The 21,331-nt window shown below is 46.2% G+C and overlaps 1 protein-coding gene across 19 annotated transcripts in view; it reads right to left on the reverse strand.

The window, feature by feature from the left end:
- Positions 1-21,331, reverse strand: part of LOC135514631 (disco-interacting protein 2 homolog C-like) — a 242,112-nt gene that overhangs the window by 25,310 nt on the left and 195,471 nt on the right. For all 19 annotated transcript variants that reach the window (XM_064938139.1, XM_064938225.1, XM_064938194.1 and 16 more), the window contains 8 exons: positions 16,929-17,052; positions 15,838-15,947; positions 13,479-13,581; positions 11,753-11,817; positions 10,248-10,341; positions 9,879-9,998; positions 1,133-1,247; positions 186-325 (listed from right to left, as the gene is read on the reverse strand). In XM_064938139.1, the coding sequence (XP_064794211.1) occupies positions 186-325; positions 1,133-1,247; positions 9,879-9,998; positions 10,248-10,341; positions 11,753-11,817; positions 13,479-13,581; positions 15,838-15,947; positions 16,929-17,052 (871 nt within the window). The remainder of the gene's footprint in view (positions 1-185; positions 326-1,132; positions 1,248-9,878; positions 9,999-10,247; positions 10,342-11,752; positions 11,818-13,478; positions 13,582-15,837; positions 15,948-16,928; positions 17,053-21,331) is intronic.

Below are 21,331 nucleotides of genomic sequence, written 5' to 3' on the forward strand. Positions count from 1 at the left end.
TGTTTGTAGTAGGGTTACACAATCTCCAGTAACCTTGCCAAAAATCCCAGCCTTTCCAGAAACACCAGTTGCAGGTTACCAGACTTCCTTCTTATTCAATTCTGATGCCAGGAATCTTCCAACCAGGATTTCTGGAAACTTGGGAATATTGGGAAAGTAACCGGTATTGCAACCCTGCTGTTTACCTCCTGGCATGACAGTGCCGACATCCTGCAAGGTGAGAACAGACAGCTTCTCCTCAGAGTCCACCCGGATGACCCCGTGACTCAGACCCTGCATGGACAGTACTCCTCTCCCCGGGGGCTGGTTACTGTCGTCTGTCGGCCTATTAACAAGAAGGTTACTTTATTGTCCATTTGCTTCATGACAAACAACATAAATGGGTCTTCTGCATATCCCATTCACCCCGGTAGACATGCACATACAGTACATACTGTATACACGGAGAGGTTGGGGTCAGAACCGGGGTCAGCCACAGTGAAGCGCCCCTATCAACAAGTTTCCAAAATACACATCCCCAAATCAAAACCTGCATCCCATTTAAAAATCTGCCAATTATACGGCTAGGGATGGGGCTACTCCCTTAGTGGAAGCGGGAGCTCGACGCCCCCGGGGAAACGGAGGGCCATAAAACACCAGGATAACGCCATCATGGGGGTGCTTTCATTAATGGTGCTGTGTGTGTGTGTGTGTGTGTGTGTGTGTGTGTGTGTGTGTGTGTGTGTGTGTGTGTGTGTGTGTGGGCAACAGGGTAGAAATGGGAATTGGGTTTTATTGGCAGGCCGTTGATTAGATTTGCGAGTTTGAAACTGTGTCCTGGAAATGAAATGACGTAATTGCCACAGTATCCTTAATGTCAAGATGTAATTTATAAGTGATGCATGTGGCTAATAATAAGTGATGCATGTGGCGCACACAGTAAGCTTTTTACAGTGTCATAATCAAGGGCAGGGAGTTAACTTTTTTTTCCTGTAATTTGAGATTTAATTAAACTTGCCCTCATTACTGTAAGCAGGGGCTATTTGAAGTTGAGCTACAATAGATGGGTGGCAGCTATAACTGCCATAACCCACAGGACAGTAAACTTAAGAGTTTTGTATTAAAGTTCATAGTAATGAGTGTTTGTGTGTACCTCCTGATGGCTACAGTGAGGGCCTCTGGAGAGCTGGCACAGGGACAGATTACCTCCGGCTTCAGCCCCTTACTCTGGAAGACATTGAGGAATGCATCACACGACGAGACGGACCCTGAGAGACAGGAAGTGAGAGCGCAAAAGACAAAGAGGGATAAGAGAGAGGAAGATGGACAGAGAGAGGAAGAGGGACAGAGAGAGGAAGAGGGACAAGATAGAGGAAGATGGACAAGAGAGAGGTGTACCTTAAACAGTCAAGTGTTGAAGAACAAAATCAGACATCCTAGTGATACTACATACAAACGTGTTGAAAGACTACCTCATTCCAATTCAAGTTGGCAAGTGCTGTTTTTGAGTAGGTTGGAAGCAATAGATTTGGCTCCTGGGCAAAGGGAGGAAAACACCAATACATGATACCAATCTAAGATGTCAGCATTGTTTGATTCTGTGGATAACCGTTACAGCAGGTTAGTTGCTGTGGCAGTTGATTTTCTCCCAGCTTGCACTGCTTGTCTGCCCCACACCATAACCATGTCAGGCTGAGCTCAGCAAGCACACTGTTAATCATCAAATGATGTAACCGGATTGTACTGTCCTCCGTTACCAGATCGCACTGCCTCTAAAACCATTCTCACTCATTTGTTCCTTTCAATTATATTCTCTAGAGTCCCATTTATAAGGCTAGCATTGGAAATGACCCACATCACTCAATCGTTATTGTCGCCATAGGTCCCACTAGCTATAGTAACGTAGCTGTGGTAGTATATGTTTTTACAGCACCAGTGGTAACTTACTGTATGTAGTTGTTCCATGACCACTGCTTGGTCAATTATATATTGGCTACAGTACATTTCACTAGGCCATTAAATGCATTTCCCTAAAGTTATAAGATGACTTAGCCTAGATGACATAGAGACATTCTATGAGACCTGCATCATGAACATAGGCTGCCACAGAATAGGTTTCAGTACAAAGTATTAGAGATCCTATAGTTTTCTACAATATTTGACCATATCTAGAATTAAAGTTTCATTGACCACAGGTTTTGTTTTTGTCATGTTGCTAGGATGCCAATGTCCACTAGGATCTGTATGGAACAAGTTATTGGATTCATAGAAGACTGTCCTGGGTAGTGTCTAGTACAAGTTAGACCTACTGGATGGTGGAACTCTAGGCTTCTACTCTGACCTGCTGTCAACAGGTGCCATGACTCATGCACAACACAATGGTGTTCTCAAAGTTCATGGCCTGGTGTGAATAGAAAACTCTGAGCAGTAACGTTTCTGTGGTGTGAGTGAGTGAGGACATTTCACCAAAAGAAATATAGACATTGTTATCCTATAAGAAAGATGGTAGAGATGAGATGGATCCACTGGTTGCCCTTTAGGTTACAGAGAGCTGGTAGTCCCATCCACCAAACTACCAGGTGTGAAACAGGGAAGAGACCCAGGGAGTATGCTAATTTGGTATAAAGCAGACCTAACCCACTATTCAATTAATAAAAACAGGCACATTTGGAAATAAATAAGGAAATAATCTCAACAGAGAACATTTCCATCCTGTGTGCTACCTGAATCCCCCCACTAAAATCACCATACTTCAATTTAGACAGCTTCTCCATCCAAGAGAGGGGAGATCAATCATTTCCAGACCCAGGAACATGTACTCATCTGGGTCTGTACATAATCAAAATGGTAGGCTTCGAGGGGACTCCTACGGTAGGTGCACCTACAGCTCATCTCTTGGCAGCAGTACTGTAGACGACTATCACCAACCCCAACACAGTCTCTCAGAGCATTCAGTCAGCCCACTGACACCCCTCAGATCACTTCAATATCATAGCATTCTTCACTAGGGGTCGCGACCCCATGTGGGTTCTCCTGATTTGAAAATGAGTTTGTGAGAGAAAGTATGTAGACACCCCTTCAAATGAGTGGATTCGGCTATTTTAGCAACACCCGTTGCTGACCTGTGTAGAAAATCAAGCACACAGCCATGCCATCTCTATAGACAAACATTGGCTGTATAATAACCTTACAGTGCATTCGGAAAGTATTCAGACCCCTTGACCTTTTCTGCATTTTGTTACATTACAGCCTTATTCTAAAATTGATGAAATAAATGTTTTTTCTCATCAATCTACACACAATACCCCTTAAAGACAAAGCGAAAACATTTTTTTTTTTTTACATTAGTATTCAGACCCTTTGCTATAAGACTCGAAAATGAGCTCAGGTGCATCCTGTTTCCATTGATCATCCTTGAAATATTCCTACAACTTGTTTGGAGTCCGCCTGTGGTAAATTCAATTCATCGGACATGATTTGGAAAGGCACACACCTGTCTTTAAAGGTCCCACAGTTGACCGTGCATGTCAGAGCAAAAAAAAATCAAGCCATGAGGTCAAAGGAATTGTCCGTAGAGCTCCGAGACAGGATTCTGTCGAGGCACAGATCTGGGGAAGGGTAGCACCCTGGTCTTCTTCAACAAAGCAATACTCAATCATGAGACATCAAAGCCAGACAAATGGCATACTATTAAGAAATGCTACAGATGGATGGAAAGTAAACAATTAGCCAACAACAAATTTCACTGCAGTTGTGAAGGTGTAAACTTGGCAGTAGAAAGCCTAAACAGCAGGCGCTGGAACAGAACAGAAAACTGATGATCCATACTGTTCCGGAACTGAACCGTTCTTTAAAGAAGCATGGGAACCGGTAAACAATGTTATTTTATGTTCCAGGCATTTTCTTCCTAGTCCCACAACAAAACGCCTATGCAAAGTTCTCACTCTGTCACTCAGAAAATTACAGTGCCTTGCGAAAGTATTTCGGCCCCCTTGAACTTTGCGACCTTTTGCCACATTTCAGGCTTCAAACATAAAGATATAAAACTGTATTTTTTGTGAAGAATCAACAACAAGTGGGACACAATCATGAAGTGGAATGGCATTTATTGGATATTTCAAACTTTTTTAACAAATCAAAAACTGAAGAATTGTGCGTGCAAAATTATTCAGATCCTTTACTTTCAGTGCAGCAAACTCTCTCCAGAAGTTCAGTGAGGATCTCTGAATGATCCAATGTTGACCTAAATGACTAATGATGATAAATACAATCCACCTGTGTGTAATCAAGTCTCCGTATAAATGCACCTGCACTGTGATAGTCTCAGAGGTCCGTTAAAAAGGGCAGAGAGCATCATGAAGAACAAGGAACACACCAGGCAGGTCCGAGATACTGCTGTGAAGAAGTTTAAAGCCGGATTTGGATACAAAAAGCTTTAAACATCCCAAGGAGCACTGTGCAAGCGATAATATTGAAATGGAAGGAGTATCAGACCACTGCAAATCTACCAAGACCTGGCCGTCCCTCTAAACTTTCAGCTCATACAAGGAGAAGACTGATCAGAGATGCAGCCAAGAGGCCCATGATCACTCTGGATGAACTGCAGAGATCTACAGCTGAGGTGGGAGACTCTGTCCATAGGACAACAATCAGTCGTATATTGCACAAATCTGGCCTTTATGGAAGAGTGGCAAGAAGAAAGCCATTTCTTAAAGATATCCATAAAAAGTGTCGTTTAAAGTTTGCCACAAGCCACCTGGGAGACACACCAAACATGTGGAAGAAGGTGCTCTGGTCAGATGAAACCAAAATTGAACTTTTTGGCAACAATGCAAAACGTTATGTTTGGCGTAAAAGCAACACAGCTCATCACCCTGAACACACCATCCCCACTGTCAAACATGGTGGTGGCAGCATCACGGTTTGGGCCTGCTTTTCTTCAGCAGGGACAGGGAAGATGGTTAAAATTGATGGGAAGATGGATGGAGCCAAACACAGGACCATTCTGGAAGAAAACCTGATGGAGTCGGCAAAAGACCTGAGACTGGGACGGAGATTTGTCTTCCAACAAGACAATGATCCAAAACATAAAGCAAAATCTACAATGGAATTGTTCAAAACTAAACATACCCAGGTGTTAGAATGGCCAAGTCAAAGTCCAGACCTGAATCCAATCGAGAATCTGTGGAAAGAACTGAAAATTGCTGTTCACAAATGCTCTCCATCCAACCTCACTGAGCTCAAGCTGTTTTGCAAGGAGCAATGGGAAAAAAATTCAATCTCTCGATGTGCAAAACTGATAGAGACATACCCCAAGCGACTTACAGCTGTAATCGCAGCAAAAGGTGGCACTACAAATTATTAACTTAAGGGGGCTGAATAATTTTGCACGCCCAATTTTTCAGTTTTTGATTTGTTAAAAAAGTTTGAAATATCCAATAAATGTCGTTCCACTTCATGATTGTGTCCCACTTGTTGTTGATTCTTCACAAAAAAAATACAGTTTTATATCTTTATGTTTGAAGCCTGAAATGTGGCAAAAGGTCGGAAAGTTCAAGGGGGCCGAATACTTTCGCAAGGCACTGTATTCCAGTGTTTTCCTGCATGCAGAAAATCTTTGCATGTGCATGTTTAGGCTACCTGCCCCCCCCCCCCCCCCATGGAAAAATAGGCTACAGTACTGACGTTACAAGCTTGATTGAGATTGTTGTGGAAAATTTTATCCAGAGATTTAAGGCAGAGACTATTTAATTGTATAATAGAAACATATGTAATACAATCAGCTGCAAGGAAGATCTACCTCTGATTTCACAGGGAAGAACTCCCAAGAGTGAACAGTTACATGTTCATTATATAGTGGGAGGTGATAATACAATCATGTTGTTTACACAATAGTTATTTTATACAAGCAACAGTTACGGATCACAGTGGCCTTGTGTTGGGGTACAGAGTATATGAAAGGTATATCACAGTCCAACACAGAATATATCCCTTGAAAAGTAACAGCAGCTCACCCCAAATTCTGCCACCACAATAAGACAGGGAGAGATTTTAAATTAGCAACAGAAGAATGGGTTCACTTTTTCAATGCTAGTTAAGGATGCCATAGGCCTAGTTATCATGTTTCACGTTGGATTTATTAACTACAAAAAGGCAAGACCTGTTTTTAATTCTGGCCCTGCTCTGCACACACAAGATTGTTAGCTAGCTAGCTCAAAGGACATTCAAAGTTCATTTATAAAAGCCATTCCTTCTATGTATAACTCTGTGGACCGAATTCAGATAATGCATGTCATAAGATGCTCAGTGCTTCAAGCCTCCTCCTCAAACCTCTCTCGCCCTCTTCCCCACCTGTAAAATTTCAGTTGCATCTTGCGCCATAGGCTAGACTTGTCTGTCCATCACGCATGTAAACAACTCGCTTGCCTGCTCTATCTGCACTGATTGTTGAAGTTAGTTAATGAGCTAAAATGTAAAAAACTTGAGTAAAAGGTTAAAAAAAGAACCGAAAGGAACGATATAAACGTACTTTTTGGGTTTTTTGAACCGGTTCGGACATTTATTTTGCTGGTCGGAACAGTGGAATGAAAACCTTATTTCTTTTTTTACAACAATGACAAAGAAAACCTAAGAAAGAAATTGAGGAACCAATCTAACCAAAAACACAGAGACCCATAAAACCTGAGCCTATACCTTCACTATGGTTAAATACTAAAACAAAACAGAAATGCGCTACATAAAAAGAAAGAACACATCAGAAATCAGCTCAACATAACTGAAAAATCCATAGAATCTAACCACTTCTGGGAAAATAGGAACACACTAAACAAACAACATGAAGAGCCATCTATCAAAAATGGAGATGTATGGATAACCTCTCTAGGGTAGGGTGCAGCATTCGGAATTTTGGATGAAAAGCATGCCCAAATTAAACAGCCTGCTACTCGGGCCCAGAAGATATGATATGTATATAACTGGTAGATTTGGATAGAAAATACTAAAGTGTCCAAAACTGTTAAAATAGTGTCTGTGAGTATAACAGAACTGGTTGAGCAGGCGAAAACCTGAGAAAAATCCATTCAGGAAGTAGTTTATTTTAGGTTTTGTAGTTTTATTCAATGCCATTACAGTATCAATTGACTTAGGACTCCATTTGCAGTTCCTATGCTTTCCACTAGATGTCAAAAGTATTTAGAAATTGTTTCAGGCTTGTTATCTTATAAATGAGGGAGTAAGACCAGTCTGAACAAGTAGACCCTAATGTGACACAAGAGTTTTTTCAGGCGCATGTGCATTTCTTGTTTACCTTTTATATTGACAACGTTATTGTCCGGTTTAAATATTATAGATCATTTAGGCTAAAAAAAACAACCTGAGGATTGAATATAAACATCGTTTGACATGTTTCTATGAACTTTACAGGTACAATTTGGATTTTTGTCTGATTGTTTTGACTGAGCTGGAGCCTGTGGATTACTGAAGAAAACACGCAAGGTCTTTGGATATAAAGAGACTTCATCGAACAAAAGGAACATTTATTGAGTAAATGAATGTCTTCTGATTGCCACCATATGAAGATCATCAAAAGTAAGGGATTCATTTTGTCTCTATTTCTGAGTTTTGTAACGCTTCTGCTTGGCTGGTTACTGTTTGTAATAATTTGTCAACTGGGATATATTCTGGGCTAGGTATGTTCTGGGCTAGGTATGCTTTCGCCGAAAAGCATTTTATAAATATGACACTGTGGTTGGTTTAACAAGAAGTTCATCTTCAAACCTATGTAAAATATTTTTGGTTTCCTGAATTTTTATAATGAGCATTTCTGTAATTGAATTTGGCGCTCTGCAACCTCACTAGATGTTGGCCAGATGGGACGCTAGCGTCCCACATACCCTAGAGAGGATAAACCACTTCTCTGATCTGTTTGGTCCTATAAAACAAACAGAAAAAACAGATGATTCATTACAAATCTTAGTCAGCTATGAAAGAATACCAGAACCCACTGGATTCTCCAATTACATTGAATGTACTACAGGACAAAACACAAACCCTTCAACCCAAAAAAGGCCAGTGGTGTTGATGGTATCCTAAATTAAACAAAATATACAGACCACAAATTCCAAATGGATATAAACTCTTTATCATCATCATCATCATCATCATCTTCAGCTCTGGCATCTTCCCCAATACTTAGAACCAAGGACTGATCACCCTAATCCACAAAAGTGGAGACACATTTGACCCCAATAACTACAGTGGGATATGTGTCAACAGCAACCTCTGCATTATCACTAACAGCAGACTTCTACATTTCTTCATGTCCTGAGAAAATGTCAAATTGGCTTTCTACCAAATGACCGGTCGACAGAGCATGTATTCACCCTGATCACTCTTATTAACAAACAAACTAAACAAAAGCAAAGTCTTCTCATGCTTTGTTGATTTAAAAAAAAGCTTGACTCAATTTGGCATGAGGGTCTGCTATACTAATTGATAGAATGCAGTGTTGGAGGGAAAACATACATTATAAAATCCATGCACACAAATAACATGTGTGCAGTTAAAATTGGCAACAAATTTTTTTTTTTCCTCAGGGGGGTGAGACAGGGATGCAGCTTGAGCCCCACCCTTTTCAACATTTATATCCACGAATTGTCAAGGACTCTAGAACGGTCTGAAGCATCCGGCCTCAACCTAATTGACTCTGAAGTCAAATATTTACTGTTTCCATAGGATCTGGTGCTTCTGTCCCCAACCAAGGAGAGCATAGAGCAGCACCTAGATATTTTTCAGAGATTGTGTCAGACTTGGGCCCAGACAGTTCATCCGGGTAAGACCAACTATTCCAAAAAAGGTCCGGTTGCCAAATACAAAATTCCACACTGTTGCCCTAGAGCACACAAAAAAACTATACCTACCTCAGCCTAAACATTAACACCACAGGTAACTTCCACAAAGATGTGAACAATCTGAGAGACAAGGCAAGAAGGGACTTCTACGCCATCAAAAGGAACATGAAATTTGACATCCCATTTAAGATCTGTCAAAAAATACTTGAATCAGTTATAGAACCCATTGCTCTTTTTGGTTGGGAGGTCTGGGGTCCGCTCACCAACCAACAATTCACTAAATATAACAAACATCAAATTGAGAGACTGCATGCAGAATTCTGCAAAAACATCCTCTGTATACAATGTACAACACCAAATAAGGCATGTCTAGTAGAATAAGGAGAATTTCCACTAATGATAAAAATCCAGAAATAGCAATTCAATTCTACAACCACCTAAAAGGAAGTGATTCTCAAACCTTCCATAACAATGCCCTCACCTACAGAGAGATGAACCTGGAGAAGAGTCCCCTCAGTCAGCTGATACTGGGATTCCGTTCAAAAACACACCCCACAAAGCCCCCGGACAGCAACACAATTAGACCCAACCAATTCATGAGGAAACAAAAAGATAATTACTTGACACATTGGAAAGAATCAACAAAACTGAGCAAACTGAAAGTTATTTGGTCCTAAACAGAGAATACACAGTAGCAGAATACCTGACTACCGTGACCCAAAATCAAGAAAAGCTATGACTATGTACAGACTGTCCTTGCTATCAAGAGAGGCCGCCATAGGCAGACCTGGCTCTGAAGAAGACAGGCTGTGTGCCCACTACCCACAAAATGAGGTGGAAACCGAGCTGCACTTCCTAACCTCCTGCCAAACGGATGACTATATTAGAGACACATTTTCCTCAGATTACACAGACCCACAAAGAATTTGAATAAAAATCCAATCCTGATCAACTCCCATATCTATTAGGTAAACGTATGTTTCCCATGCCAATAAAGGCCTTTGAATTGATAGAGAGACGTGATACAGTACTACGGTAGTGGGGTCTTACAGGGGTTGGCTCCGTCAGCCACCACCAGCATGCGTAGTGAGCTCAGGTTGATGTCCCTCTGGTCCCTGTGTGCCACCAAGGCCCAGTGCATGTCTCGGGACTTCACACACGCCACCTTCGCTGGGGGAGGAATCAGACCATAGCAAGGATTAGGGACAGTTCACATGGGGATCACAGCCAAAATATTCAAAATATGTGAAGTCAAAATGCCAACAGTCACAATACAGTTTGAACTGCATATCAGATCATACGTATTATACAAATAAATGAAGAACATTTAATCGACTAGAAGGTGTACAGCATCCGATGTCAAATAGACATGCAGTTCTTAACAGAAGTCATGTGAATAGAGAGGTGGTGAGTCCAGACCTTTGTATTGGCACACTTTCTGGATCCAGGACAGTGGGTTGACCTTCATCAGTGAGTAGGGTATACTGATAACATGCATCATGTTCATCACACTCTGCAACAGGAGACACAGGTTACTCAGAGCCGTGATGATATGCAAGTCAAGATTCAAATCAGAACCACCATTAAACTGTTAAGACTTAAAGCCTTCCCACACTCTACTTTGGATTCCGTCTACGATTATTTAAATGTCACATTGTGCGGTGTTACCAAATTCAAATCTTGTCATCAGCCTGGCCGCATTGTACGATTTGATTCAGTTCTGTCGTAACATTCTGCGATTGGCTTGCGAGGCTACGTCAGCCGACATACTGTAGGCTACGTCAGATGAAGCTGTGTATTTTACCTGCGCAGGTGCCAGCACCAGCAGCGCAACACTCCTATGTTAATGTTAAAAAAACGTGCATCTTAGAAATAGGTTTTGGCATAAACTTTATTTGTCCGAACTCAGAATCAAATGTGCTTCCCAAAAATGGTAGAATGTACATTTTGATCGGAGATTTTCTGCATTTATCAAAAGCTCATCAGGTTGCCTGATTTCAGATGTGTCTTGTAAACAAGATTATTAGGGAAATCGTTCTTCTTGCAGACGCATGTAAACGTTTAAATGTAACTATTATAGTAATCTGCCTATTCACAATAATCATGTGCATACTCGATGCCGGCCGTGTTCCTATTGGTCAGTTACTGGGATTGGCTCGTAACACCAGCCACACTACAAGATGAAGGCTCAACATTTCTGACACTCCCAGAACTTGAGCCTACGACCGCTCGTAGTGGCATTTCATCGGCAGACCAAGACCCTGTCACACTGAACGAGCCAAGACCTCCGACAATCGTTTACGACCAAAGAATTTGCCCATGACGTGAACATTTCTGTCCCGGACGGAAAAAAATCAAGAGACAGCTAAAATCGTACCATCTGTGCGGGCCTTTAGACTCAATCAAGACTGGTAATGATCAGGCTTTTTCTAGGCTAATGAGAAAACTGATCTGAGATCTGGTTGGTTAAAACTGATGAATTACTGTATGCGTCTCAAATGGCACCCTATTCCCTTTGTAGTACATAACTTGTGACCAGAGCCCGATGGACCCTCGTCAAAAGTAGAGCACTCTATAGGAAGCAGAGTCCCATCTGGGGCTCAACCTTAGTATTGGACTAACACAATGGAGACAAAACTCCCTGTGGCTACACATTAGAATATATTCACTATTCCTTTTAATTGGATTTGGGAGAACTAATTTAGCAACAGTGGTAAAAAGCCTGATAATATAATTCCCATTCCAAGACAGTGTTCAGAGAAAACATAGTAAGAATATAATGATCTTTTACGAGTCCTCTAAGCCCCGGGCAGAGGTGTGTGTGTGTGTGTGTGTGTGTGTGTGTGTGTGTGTGTGTGTGTGTGTGTGTGTGTGTGTGTGTGTGTGTGTGAAACCCATTGAAAGCCCAGCTGGTTGGTCCTCACAGTGAGAATGCCATGCCACAGCCCCACGTCCTTCTTAAAGTCTAATACATTCACTATGGTCTCAGCTGCAGGAGAGACAGGGAGAGAGAAGAGAGACCGGGAGAGAGAGACCGAGAGAGAGAGAGAGGCAGAGCGAGAGAGAGAGAGAGGCAGAGAGAGAGAGAGAGAGAGAGAGACCGAGAGAGCGAGAGACAGGGAGAGACCGAGAGAGCGAGAGACAGGGAGAGACCGAGAGAGCGAGAGACAGGGAGAGACCGAGAGAGCGAGAGACAGGGAGAGAGACAGGGAGAGACAGGGAGAAAGAGAGCGAGAGACAGGGAGAGAGACAGGGAGAGAGAGCGAGAGACAGGGAGAGAGAGCGAGAGACAGGGAGAGAGAGCGAGAGACAGGGAGAGAGAGCGAGAGGGAGAGCGAGAGAGAGAGAGCGAGCGAGAGAGAGAGAGCGAGCGAGAGAGAGAGCGAGAGCGAGAGCGACAGGGAGAGAGAGACAGGGGAGAGAGAGAGAGAGCGCGCGAGAGAGAGAGCGCGCGAGAGAGAGAGCGAGAGAGAGAGAGCGAGAGAGAGAGAGAGCGAGAGACAGGGAGAGAGAGCGAGAGGGAGAGCGAGAGCGAGCGAGAGAGCGAGCGAGAGCGCGAGAGAGAGAGCGACAGGGAGAGCGAGAGAGAGAGACAAGGAGAGCAAGAGAGAGACAGGGAGAGAGAGAGAGACAGGGAGAGAGAGAGAGACAGGGAGAGAGAGAGAGACAGGGAGAGAGCGAGAGAGAGACAGGGAGAGAGCGAGAGAGAGAGACAGGGAGAGAGCGAGAGAGAGAGACAGGGAGAGAGCGAGAGAGAGAGCAGGGAGAGCAAGAGAGAGAGAGACAGGGAGAGCAAGAGAGAGAGAGACAGGGAGAGCAAAGAGAGAGAGACAGGGAGAGCGAGAGAGAGAGACAGGGAGAGCGAGAGAGAGAGACAGGGAGAGCGAGAGAGAGAGACAGGGAGAGCAAGAGAGAGAGAGACAGGGAGAGCAAGAGAGAGAGACAGGGAGAGCAAGAGAGAGAGACAGGGAGAGCAAGAGAGAGAGACAGGGAGAGCAAGAGAGAGAGACAGGGAGAGCAAGAGAGAGAGACAGGGAGAGCAAGAGAGAGAGACAGGGAGAGCAAGAGAGAGACAGGGAGAGCAAGAGAGAGACAGGGAGAGCAAGAGAGAGACAGGGAGAGCAAGAGAGAGACAGGGAGAGCAAGAGAGAGACAGGGAGAGCAAGAGAGAGACAGGGAGAGCAAGAGAGAGACAGGGAGAGCAAGAGAGAGACAGGGAGAGCAAGAGAGAGACAGGGAGAGCAAGAGGGACAGGGAGAGCAAGAGAGAGACAGGGAGAGCAAGAGAGAGACAGGGACAGCGAGAGAAACAGAGACAGCGAGAGCGAGAGAGAGACATAACACAGAGAACAAGAGAGTTTAATCCAACAGTGGCATCAAACAGTAACCATGAAACATGACACATTAGATTATATGTACACAATACAAGATTACTGTGAGATACAGGGTTTAGAACAATGACTGAAAAGCACAATGCCCAGACAAGCGAAAGAGGGAGAGATAAAAGGAGAAAGAGAAGCCAATTGTAATGAAGAATTATCTTTAATGCATGTCTCCTGTAGTATGGAGAATTGAAAAAAAGGATACTTCGAGAGTCTAAGTATTGTGACTCCTGTAGAATGTCTTATAGGATAGGGGTGCATAGACCCACCTTCTGTGTATCCACAGGATTGGGTGAGGGCCTGACAGTGAGTCAGCAGAGCGATCCTCATCACCGTTACTCCCAGCACACTGCCATCTTTACACGTCTTATACTGTAGTGAAGAGGAGAGAGAGAGAGAGATAGAGAATGAGAGAGAGAGAATGAGAGAGAGAGAATGAGAGGAGAGAGAGAATGAGAGGAGAGAGAGAATGAGAAAGAGGAGAGCAAGAGCGTGAGCGAAAGGGACAGTGAAAGAGAGAAAGGAGAGAAAGAGAGAAGGAGTCAGGATGTGGTGTGTCACATTACTGTCACAATCACAAATCAGCAACACATCAACACAGCCCATCATATCCACCTCCTGTACAATCATGTTGTTGGGTGGTACCCGCTCCTTACTGTACAGACAACCCACACGGCTCGTAAGCTGACAAAGACTACTGTTAAATATCTGATTCATTATCAGTCACTAGTATTGACAATATCCAAAATGCTACTTGGCATATGATGTCCTCATTTGTTTTCACTACTTTTTACACACCTCCAGGTGTACAGTAAGTGCTATTTGTATGCTGAGAAAGTCATTCTGTCTATAACAAATGGTGCGGTAACGTCCCGTCTTTAAGACCCGACCTATAGTAGACACATAGTAGTAGATCTAGGAAGGGCAACGACAATCTTTCCTCTAATAAAGCCTTGTCTTTTCCAGTCAGTCTGATGAACGAACACAGCGCTAGCCTGGATCAATGGGAGAAGACAACACAACATAAACACCATACAGTCCGTATTCTCCCCTGACAGTACTGAGAACGTTCTCATGTCTGTCTGAGGGCTGATGGGCCTTAGTCAAAAGTAGTGCACCACATAGGGAGTGGGGTGCCATTTGGAACGCAGGCCGAAACTCAGGACTGGATCAGACATTCATTCTTCATCGTATATTTGATCTCAACCGAACTAAAATGGGGAGAACAGCTCTCAACATTTAGATGGATTACACCATTGATTTTTATCTGCACTAAGAGACGGGGAGACGGAACAAAAATATGAAAAGTTAGTCCGTCATTAGGCTAAGTCATTAAAACAGAATCTATCATGCTCTATATATCTCACAGATTATCTGAGGTAGTACCACGTTGAGAGGAGTGATGCATAGCACGTCCAGATATCTGCTCAGCCATATGTCTAGCTAGCGATGCACGACTACAAAAACAACCATTTGTCTAAAAGATTAGGACTACAGCAAAATATTTCTGGAGTTATTTTCCTTTGTAGATGTGACAAGGCGATTTCTTCTAAGCCATTGCTGAATGAAGAGCGTACTAGAAAAATGTGCAGACTGAGTAGGAAAGTACCATGCATGAGCCAAAAGTACAGCAAAAAAAGGTCACTATTCACTACCGCCATTTTGGATTCTGTCTCCACTGGAACAAACAAAATGGACCTGTTCCACACAGCACCCTATTTTACGGAACCTGGTCAAAAGTAGTGCACTACATGGGGAAATAGGGTGTCAGTTGGGACACAAGCCCTCTCTCTGCCGTCTGACCTGACGACGTTTCCAATAATTTCCTTCCCTCTTATTTCATTATGATCATTTCAATCACTTCACAATGAGCATAGAATATCTTCGCCTCCGGTTGAATTACCTCCTCGCTGCATAAAAAAAAAAAGAGTTAATTAAGACAAATCACATTAGATTACTGGATTGACTGGTCTTAGGTCACCTCCCAAATAGCACCCTATTCCATTTATAGTACACTACTTTTGACCAGGAACCTGGTCAAAAATAGTGCACTACATAGGGAACAGGGTGTCATTTGGGAAGCACACTTGGTCTCTCATACAGAAGCAGCAACGGAATATCCAATCCCCAGACAGACACTTGTAATCAAACCCCACGAAGCTTATTGATCTGCAATTAGAAGGCCTGAAATGATCACACCAAACAAGAGCCATTTGCAGGTGGTCTAGATTTCCCTATGAGAGCTGTGCACACAGCATAGCGTAGCAGGAATTGATGTCGACTAGGATCTGTAGGACGTTGAGGGAGATCTACTGAAGCTGGAGTTGAAGTAATAACAGCAACACCCTGCCGTCTTCATCATGAATAATTCATCAAATCAATGGAGACCGCAGTCTATCCAATCCTTCTCTGACTGTCAAGAGTGAGACACCTCTTTACCAGACCCAGGAGAATATTGCGGTCTCAATCAATGGGAGTAAAAGACACAAAATACACATATTATTGTGGTGGTGAACTTTACCTCTTAAGTCTTCTGACATGACCTGGCACAAGTTTGGAACATCTTGAAATACATGTATATTATTGCACAAGGCCCAAGCCCTCAACAGGCATAAAGCTGTGGGTCACCTCAATATAGGCTGTCTCGTTATTCGCATCCTTGATATGTGGGAACCAGTCTCTGGGGGGTTTGGATATGTGCTTGGATTCAGACACAAACCACAGCAACTTTGGCCAGCCTGGATGGGGATAGAGAGACAGAACAATTCAAGAGAAAAGTAAAGACAACCGTAAAGGAAGTCGAGGCATTAGAGAGCCTGTCAGAATCTGCCATTGAACGTGATGTAATTACCCTGATGCGATCAATGACCACTCATCCCTAATGAGGCTGGGACTGCATTCCAAATGACACCCTATTCCCTACAGGGGGCACTACTTTCCACCAGGGCCCATAGGATGCCATTTGGGATGCAGGATGGGTCTGGCTCCAGTACTATGGAGATTCCACAGCCAGCCCTCTACTCAGCCCTGACTCAGGTTCTCAATCTATGCTAAAAGAATAGCTTTAAATCCACTGTCTGGCGTCATGTTGCTATTTATACAGCCATTACTGAAGAGCAGGCACAAGGCATTAATCACACTGAGCCCTCTCGTTCTCGCTCTCTCTGCTCCCTCCCTCCAGCCTTCCTTCTCATCTCACTACCCTATATTCCTCTCTCTGCCCCCCCCCCCTCTTTTTCCCTCTCCCTCTCTCTCCTCATCCATCTCTCTCCCGGTCTGACTGCTCTGTTCTCCACGCAGTGGGCCATTCTATATGCAGGATCTTGTCTACTACAGCAAACCTCCCCTCTTATTCAATCCCATTACTCTGCTGCCTGCCTGTCTGTCCTTCCATTCCAATAAGTCTCTCCATTTGTTTCAGAGGGGAGCAGTAAAATCACTGGAGCCCGGGTGGAACTCAAAACCGGTTCGATATCAGTGTTTCATTTCAATCCATGCTGGCACTACAGAACCTCATTCTGCTATAACCATAGACATATCATTCCTAAAATGCAGTATTCCCCATTGAAGTCAATGGGGCAGTGATGGTGAACAGACAACCATATGCTACCATGGCTGTAGCATCTCATGAAAACCCATCAGACCATCTCACGTATGGCAGCATATGACAGGGGCACATCATGCGGTGATGTGCTACGCACATTGACACGGTCACTTACCTTTGAACTGTGGGATTTCCCCCGTGGGACTCTTAGGAAGGCCTTTATGGCAGGCGTCGCTCGTCAAGGCAACCGTCACCCCACAGCTCCCCAGCAGAAAGCCTATCTGCTGGCTCCCTGCATCCTGGAGAGGGAAGAGAGGAGAGAGAAAGCAAGAGAGAGAGAGAGAGAGAAGAGGAGAGAGGCAAAGGACGAATCATTGCTTTTTTCCCATATTGTACATGGAGCATGTGTTTATGTTCAGTGTATTCATAAATCCATGAATTATCATTAGCAAAATATAGTACTGTACAAACATGATAAGGTATACTGTGAAACCCCCCGTCTTTGCTCTGGTGTTTTACGACTATCAAGAGTCTATATTTAGGTTAGAAAAACAGTTCTATTATCCCACTGTTCACATACTGCATGGTCATGTGTAGCCTGCTCTCTCTGTCTCGCTCTCAGACTTTGTGTGTGGAGGAATAAACCCATACAGGCTCATATGGAGTAGATAGCAACACTAATAGAAGCAGGCCCTGCAGCTCTGACATCACTGTTCTGCTGTGCAGCGAGGGGGTTTCCTATTCCTACACTACAGTATACAGCCACTGTCTCAGCCTCTCCATCACAGCTGCTCGCTCTGTCTCTCTGATAAACTGGGCTCACAGCCCTGCCTCTCGTCCCGCCTGCCTACTTCTTCCCGCTCGCCTGCCTGCCACTCTTCCGGCCCGCCTGCCTGCCTCTCTTCCGGCCCGCCTGCCTGCCTCTCTCCCTGCCCGCCTGCCCCTCTCCCTGCCCGCCTGCCCACCTCTCTCCCTGCCCGCCCGCCCGCCCGCCCCTCTCCCTGCCCGCCCGCCTCTCTCCCTGCCCGCCCGCCTCTTCCCGCCCGCCCGCCTCTCTTTCCGCCCGCCCGCCTCAATTCCCGCCCACCCGCCTCTCTTCCCGCCCGCCCGCCTCTACTTCCCGCCCGCCTCTCTCCCTGCCCGCCCGCCCGCCTCTTCCCGCCCCGCCCGCCTCTTTTCCCGCCCGCCCGCCTCTCTTCCCGCCCGCCCGCCTCTACTTCCCGCCCGCCCGCCTCTACTTCCCGCCCGCCCGCCCGCCCGCCTCTACTTCCCGCCCGCCCGCCTCTCTTCCCACCCGCCTCTCTTCCCGCCCGCCTGCCCGCCTCTCTTCCGCCCACCTCTCTTCCCGCCCGCCTCTCTTCCCGCCCGCCTCTCTTCCCGCCCCGCCTGCCCGCCTCTCTTCCCGCCCGCCTCTCTTCCCCGCCCGCCTGCCCGCCTCTCTTCCCGCCCGCCTGCCCGCCTCTCTTCCGCCCGCCTCTCTTCCCGCCCGCCCGCCTGCCTCTCTTCCCGCCCGCCCACCTGCCTCTCTTCCCGCCCGCCCACCTGCCTCTCTTCCTGCCCGCCTCTCTTCCAGCCCGCCTGCCCGCCTCTTGTCCCGCCCGCCTGCCTACTTCTTCCCGCCCGCCTGACTCTCTTCCCGCCTGCCTCTTCCCGCCCGCCTCTCTTCCCGCCCGCCTGCCTACTTCTCCCCGCCCCGCCTCTCTTTCCGCCCCGCCTGCCTACTTCTCCCCGCCCGCCTCTCTTCCCACCCGCCTCTCTTCCCGCCCGCCTGCCTACTTCTCCCCGCCCGCCTCTCTTCCCGCCCGCCTGCCTACTTCTCCCCGCCCGCCTCTCTTCCCGCCCGCCTGCCTACTTCTTCCCGCCCCCGCCTCTCTTCCCGCCCGCCTCTCCCCGCCCGCCCGCCTCTCTTCCCGCCCTCCTCTCTTCCCGCCCGCCTCTCTTCCCGCCCGCCTGCCTGCCTCTCTTCCCGCCCGCCTGCCTACTTCTCTTCCCGCCCGCCAGCCTACTTCTTCCCGCCCGCCTCTCTTCCCGCCCGCCCGCCTGCCTCCCTTCCCGCCCGCCCCTCTGCCCGCCAGCCTACTTCTTTCCGCCCGCCCGCCTCTTCCCGCCCGCCCGCCTACTTCTTCCCGCCCGCCCGCCCGCCCGCCTCTCTTCCCGCCCGCCCGCCCGCCTCTCTTCCCGCCCGCCCGCCCGCCTCTCTTCCCGCCCGCCCGCCTGCCTACTTCTTCCCGCCCGCCCCGCCTCTCTTCCCGCCCCGCCTCTCTTCCCGCCCCGCCTCTCTTCCCGCCCCGCCTCTCTTCCCGCCCCGCCTCTCTTCCCGCCCCGCCTCTCTTCCCGCCCCGCCTCTTCTGGACTGGCTGCATCAGATAAACAGCAAAATAGTGAATTGAGCTGGGATGAAGAGAGACAGACAAGGAGATAGAAAGAGACAACAGACAGAAAGCAGAGGGAGAGAAACAGAGGGAGAGAAAGAGCAGAAAGAAAGAAGAGTGATGTGTGAGTAAGCAAGATGGGGGGAAAGGCAGAGAGATGTGAGAGGTGGTAGGGGGGGAAAACACTCCCCAGCGTCACACGGTGATGTCATTTTGAATAGTTCCTCGTGTTCATGCTGGAGACATACCGTTTCTTTTCCTGGCTGCAGCTCAATTTCTATCCATATAAAGCTTGCGCCTATTCCATAACATAGGGCTTGTAATAGCAGGATTTTTTGTATTTTACCCCCTTTTTCGATCTCATCTCATCGCTGCAACTCCCCAACAGGCTCAGGAGAGGCGAAGGTCATGAGTCCTCCGAAACATGACCCGCCATATCACACTCCTCAACACCTGCCCACCCAGAAGCCAGCCGCACCAATGTGTCAGTGGAACTGGCGACCGGAGTCAGCCTGCAGGCACCCGGCCCGCCACAAGGAGTCGGTAGAGCACGATAAACCGAGTACAGGCCCACCGGGCAAACCTAAGTCCCCTAACCCGGACGACGCTGAGACAATTGTGCGCCGCCCTATGGGACACAGCCCGGGAATGAACTCGGGAGGCCCAACGGTCTTTTTCTAACACATGAGGATGCCGACAAGAAAAATCGCCACGAAATCGTCTGTAAAACCCGAAGCGTTTGTGCTACAAACTAAACCACCATCGGATGATGACTCTCACGAAGACAACAAGCTTTACGTCTGGTCATTTTGAAGAGGTCGCCTCACAAACCCGACGGTCCAGACCGACCCGTTGGACCTACAAGCTAATATGTCACCAATATCAGAGCTTTCTCCGTTCCCTACATACTGTAATATCAAGAAGAATGAGCCCTTCGGTGTTCAACCCTCGCTCCCATTACAAATGTTCCTGTACATTGCAGAAATTAATTGCTTGCCACATTTTCCATTATTATTGTAGCATAACATAATAAAATGGTTTGAGGAACAGCTGAATGATCCCAGCTTGAGTGTGATGACTACAGTATACGAGTACACTATCAGCGAGGTTCCCCCACAGAGAGTGAAACTTCAAAGTCTTGTTGAATAATGCCAATTGGATCCAGATGCTGAGGAGCCATAATGGCCGTCTGGTTTCTCTACGGCACTCCCCAGAGATATTACACCATGACAACTGTAAGCAAGGAAAGTAAGCCTTTCCGAGCCAGAATGGCCCATAGGGCTCGAGCCTGTCCCTGTTTCTGTAGCGTGAGGCAGCTTTGGCGTACAAGTACACCCCCTGGACAGGACTTTAGTCACACAAGTGTTAATAAGCCAAGTTACTCCCTCTGAGCACACAGCGGTTGCCCCGGTCAAAAGTAGCACACTATAGAGAATACGGTGGCATTTGGGACAAACTCTGTGCTCTTGCACTGTAGCTTAGCACACATCAACAGGCCACTAACTGCTCTCTCTCTGGATGTCCTCATCCAGACCCCCAGACCTCTCTATGGCCACGATGAAAAGCTTTGATCCTCTGACTGAACGACAGAGCCAGATCTGGTGAAAGTCACACTAGGACGTGAGCAGCCTCATAAGAGAATAACATATACGAGAGACTACACTCTTGTATTTTGTTTTAAACATAAATTGACATACTTCATCTCAATGAGAATAAAACCTCTCTTTTACAAGACAGACCTGTTCACTCGCAAAACAATCCCTCTAGTCTCCTGGTTCAACACACTGCTAGGAAACAGCTATTGTCCACTGACCACCAACTCTACTATTGCTCTGTTGCCCTCAGCTAGGTTTAGACTGTTGTGGTTTGCTGTGATCTAGTGAACTATAAAACAGATGGCTCTCCTATTCTTAGCACTTCACCCTGTCATATTCAAGGTGAGATCTACCTTTCTATGGGCTCTGATGCTTCTAGCCTTGAGATGCATTTTTGATTGCACATTAAAGTGAAATACTGTAGATATGTTAAGTATTGCTTACTAGATGGTGTACAATGAATTCTGTAACCACTTCCTCTTCAAATTCTGGTTTATTCGGGAAATGTTGTTTAGAAGAGGACATTGTATTATCGTATCTTTGTACTCCCTGACAAAGGCCATGCACCCGAAACGAGTCTGAGTTTTTAAAACTTGGATTCCAAGGAACAC

This window comes from Oncorhynchus masou, chromosome 3, assembly GCF_036934945.1.
Source record: "Oncorhynchus masou masou isolate Uvic2021 chromosome 3, UVic_Omas_1.1, whole genome shotgun sequence".
In the NCBI taxonomy this organism is placed as follows: domain Eukaryota; kingdom Metazoa; phylum Chordata; class Actinopteri; order Salmoniformes; family Salmonidae; genus Oncorhynchus; species Oncorhynchus masou.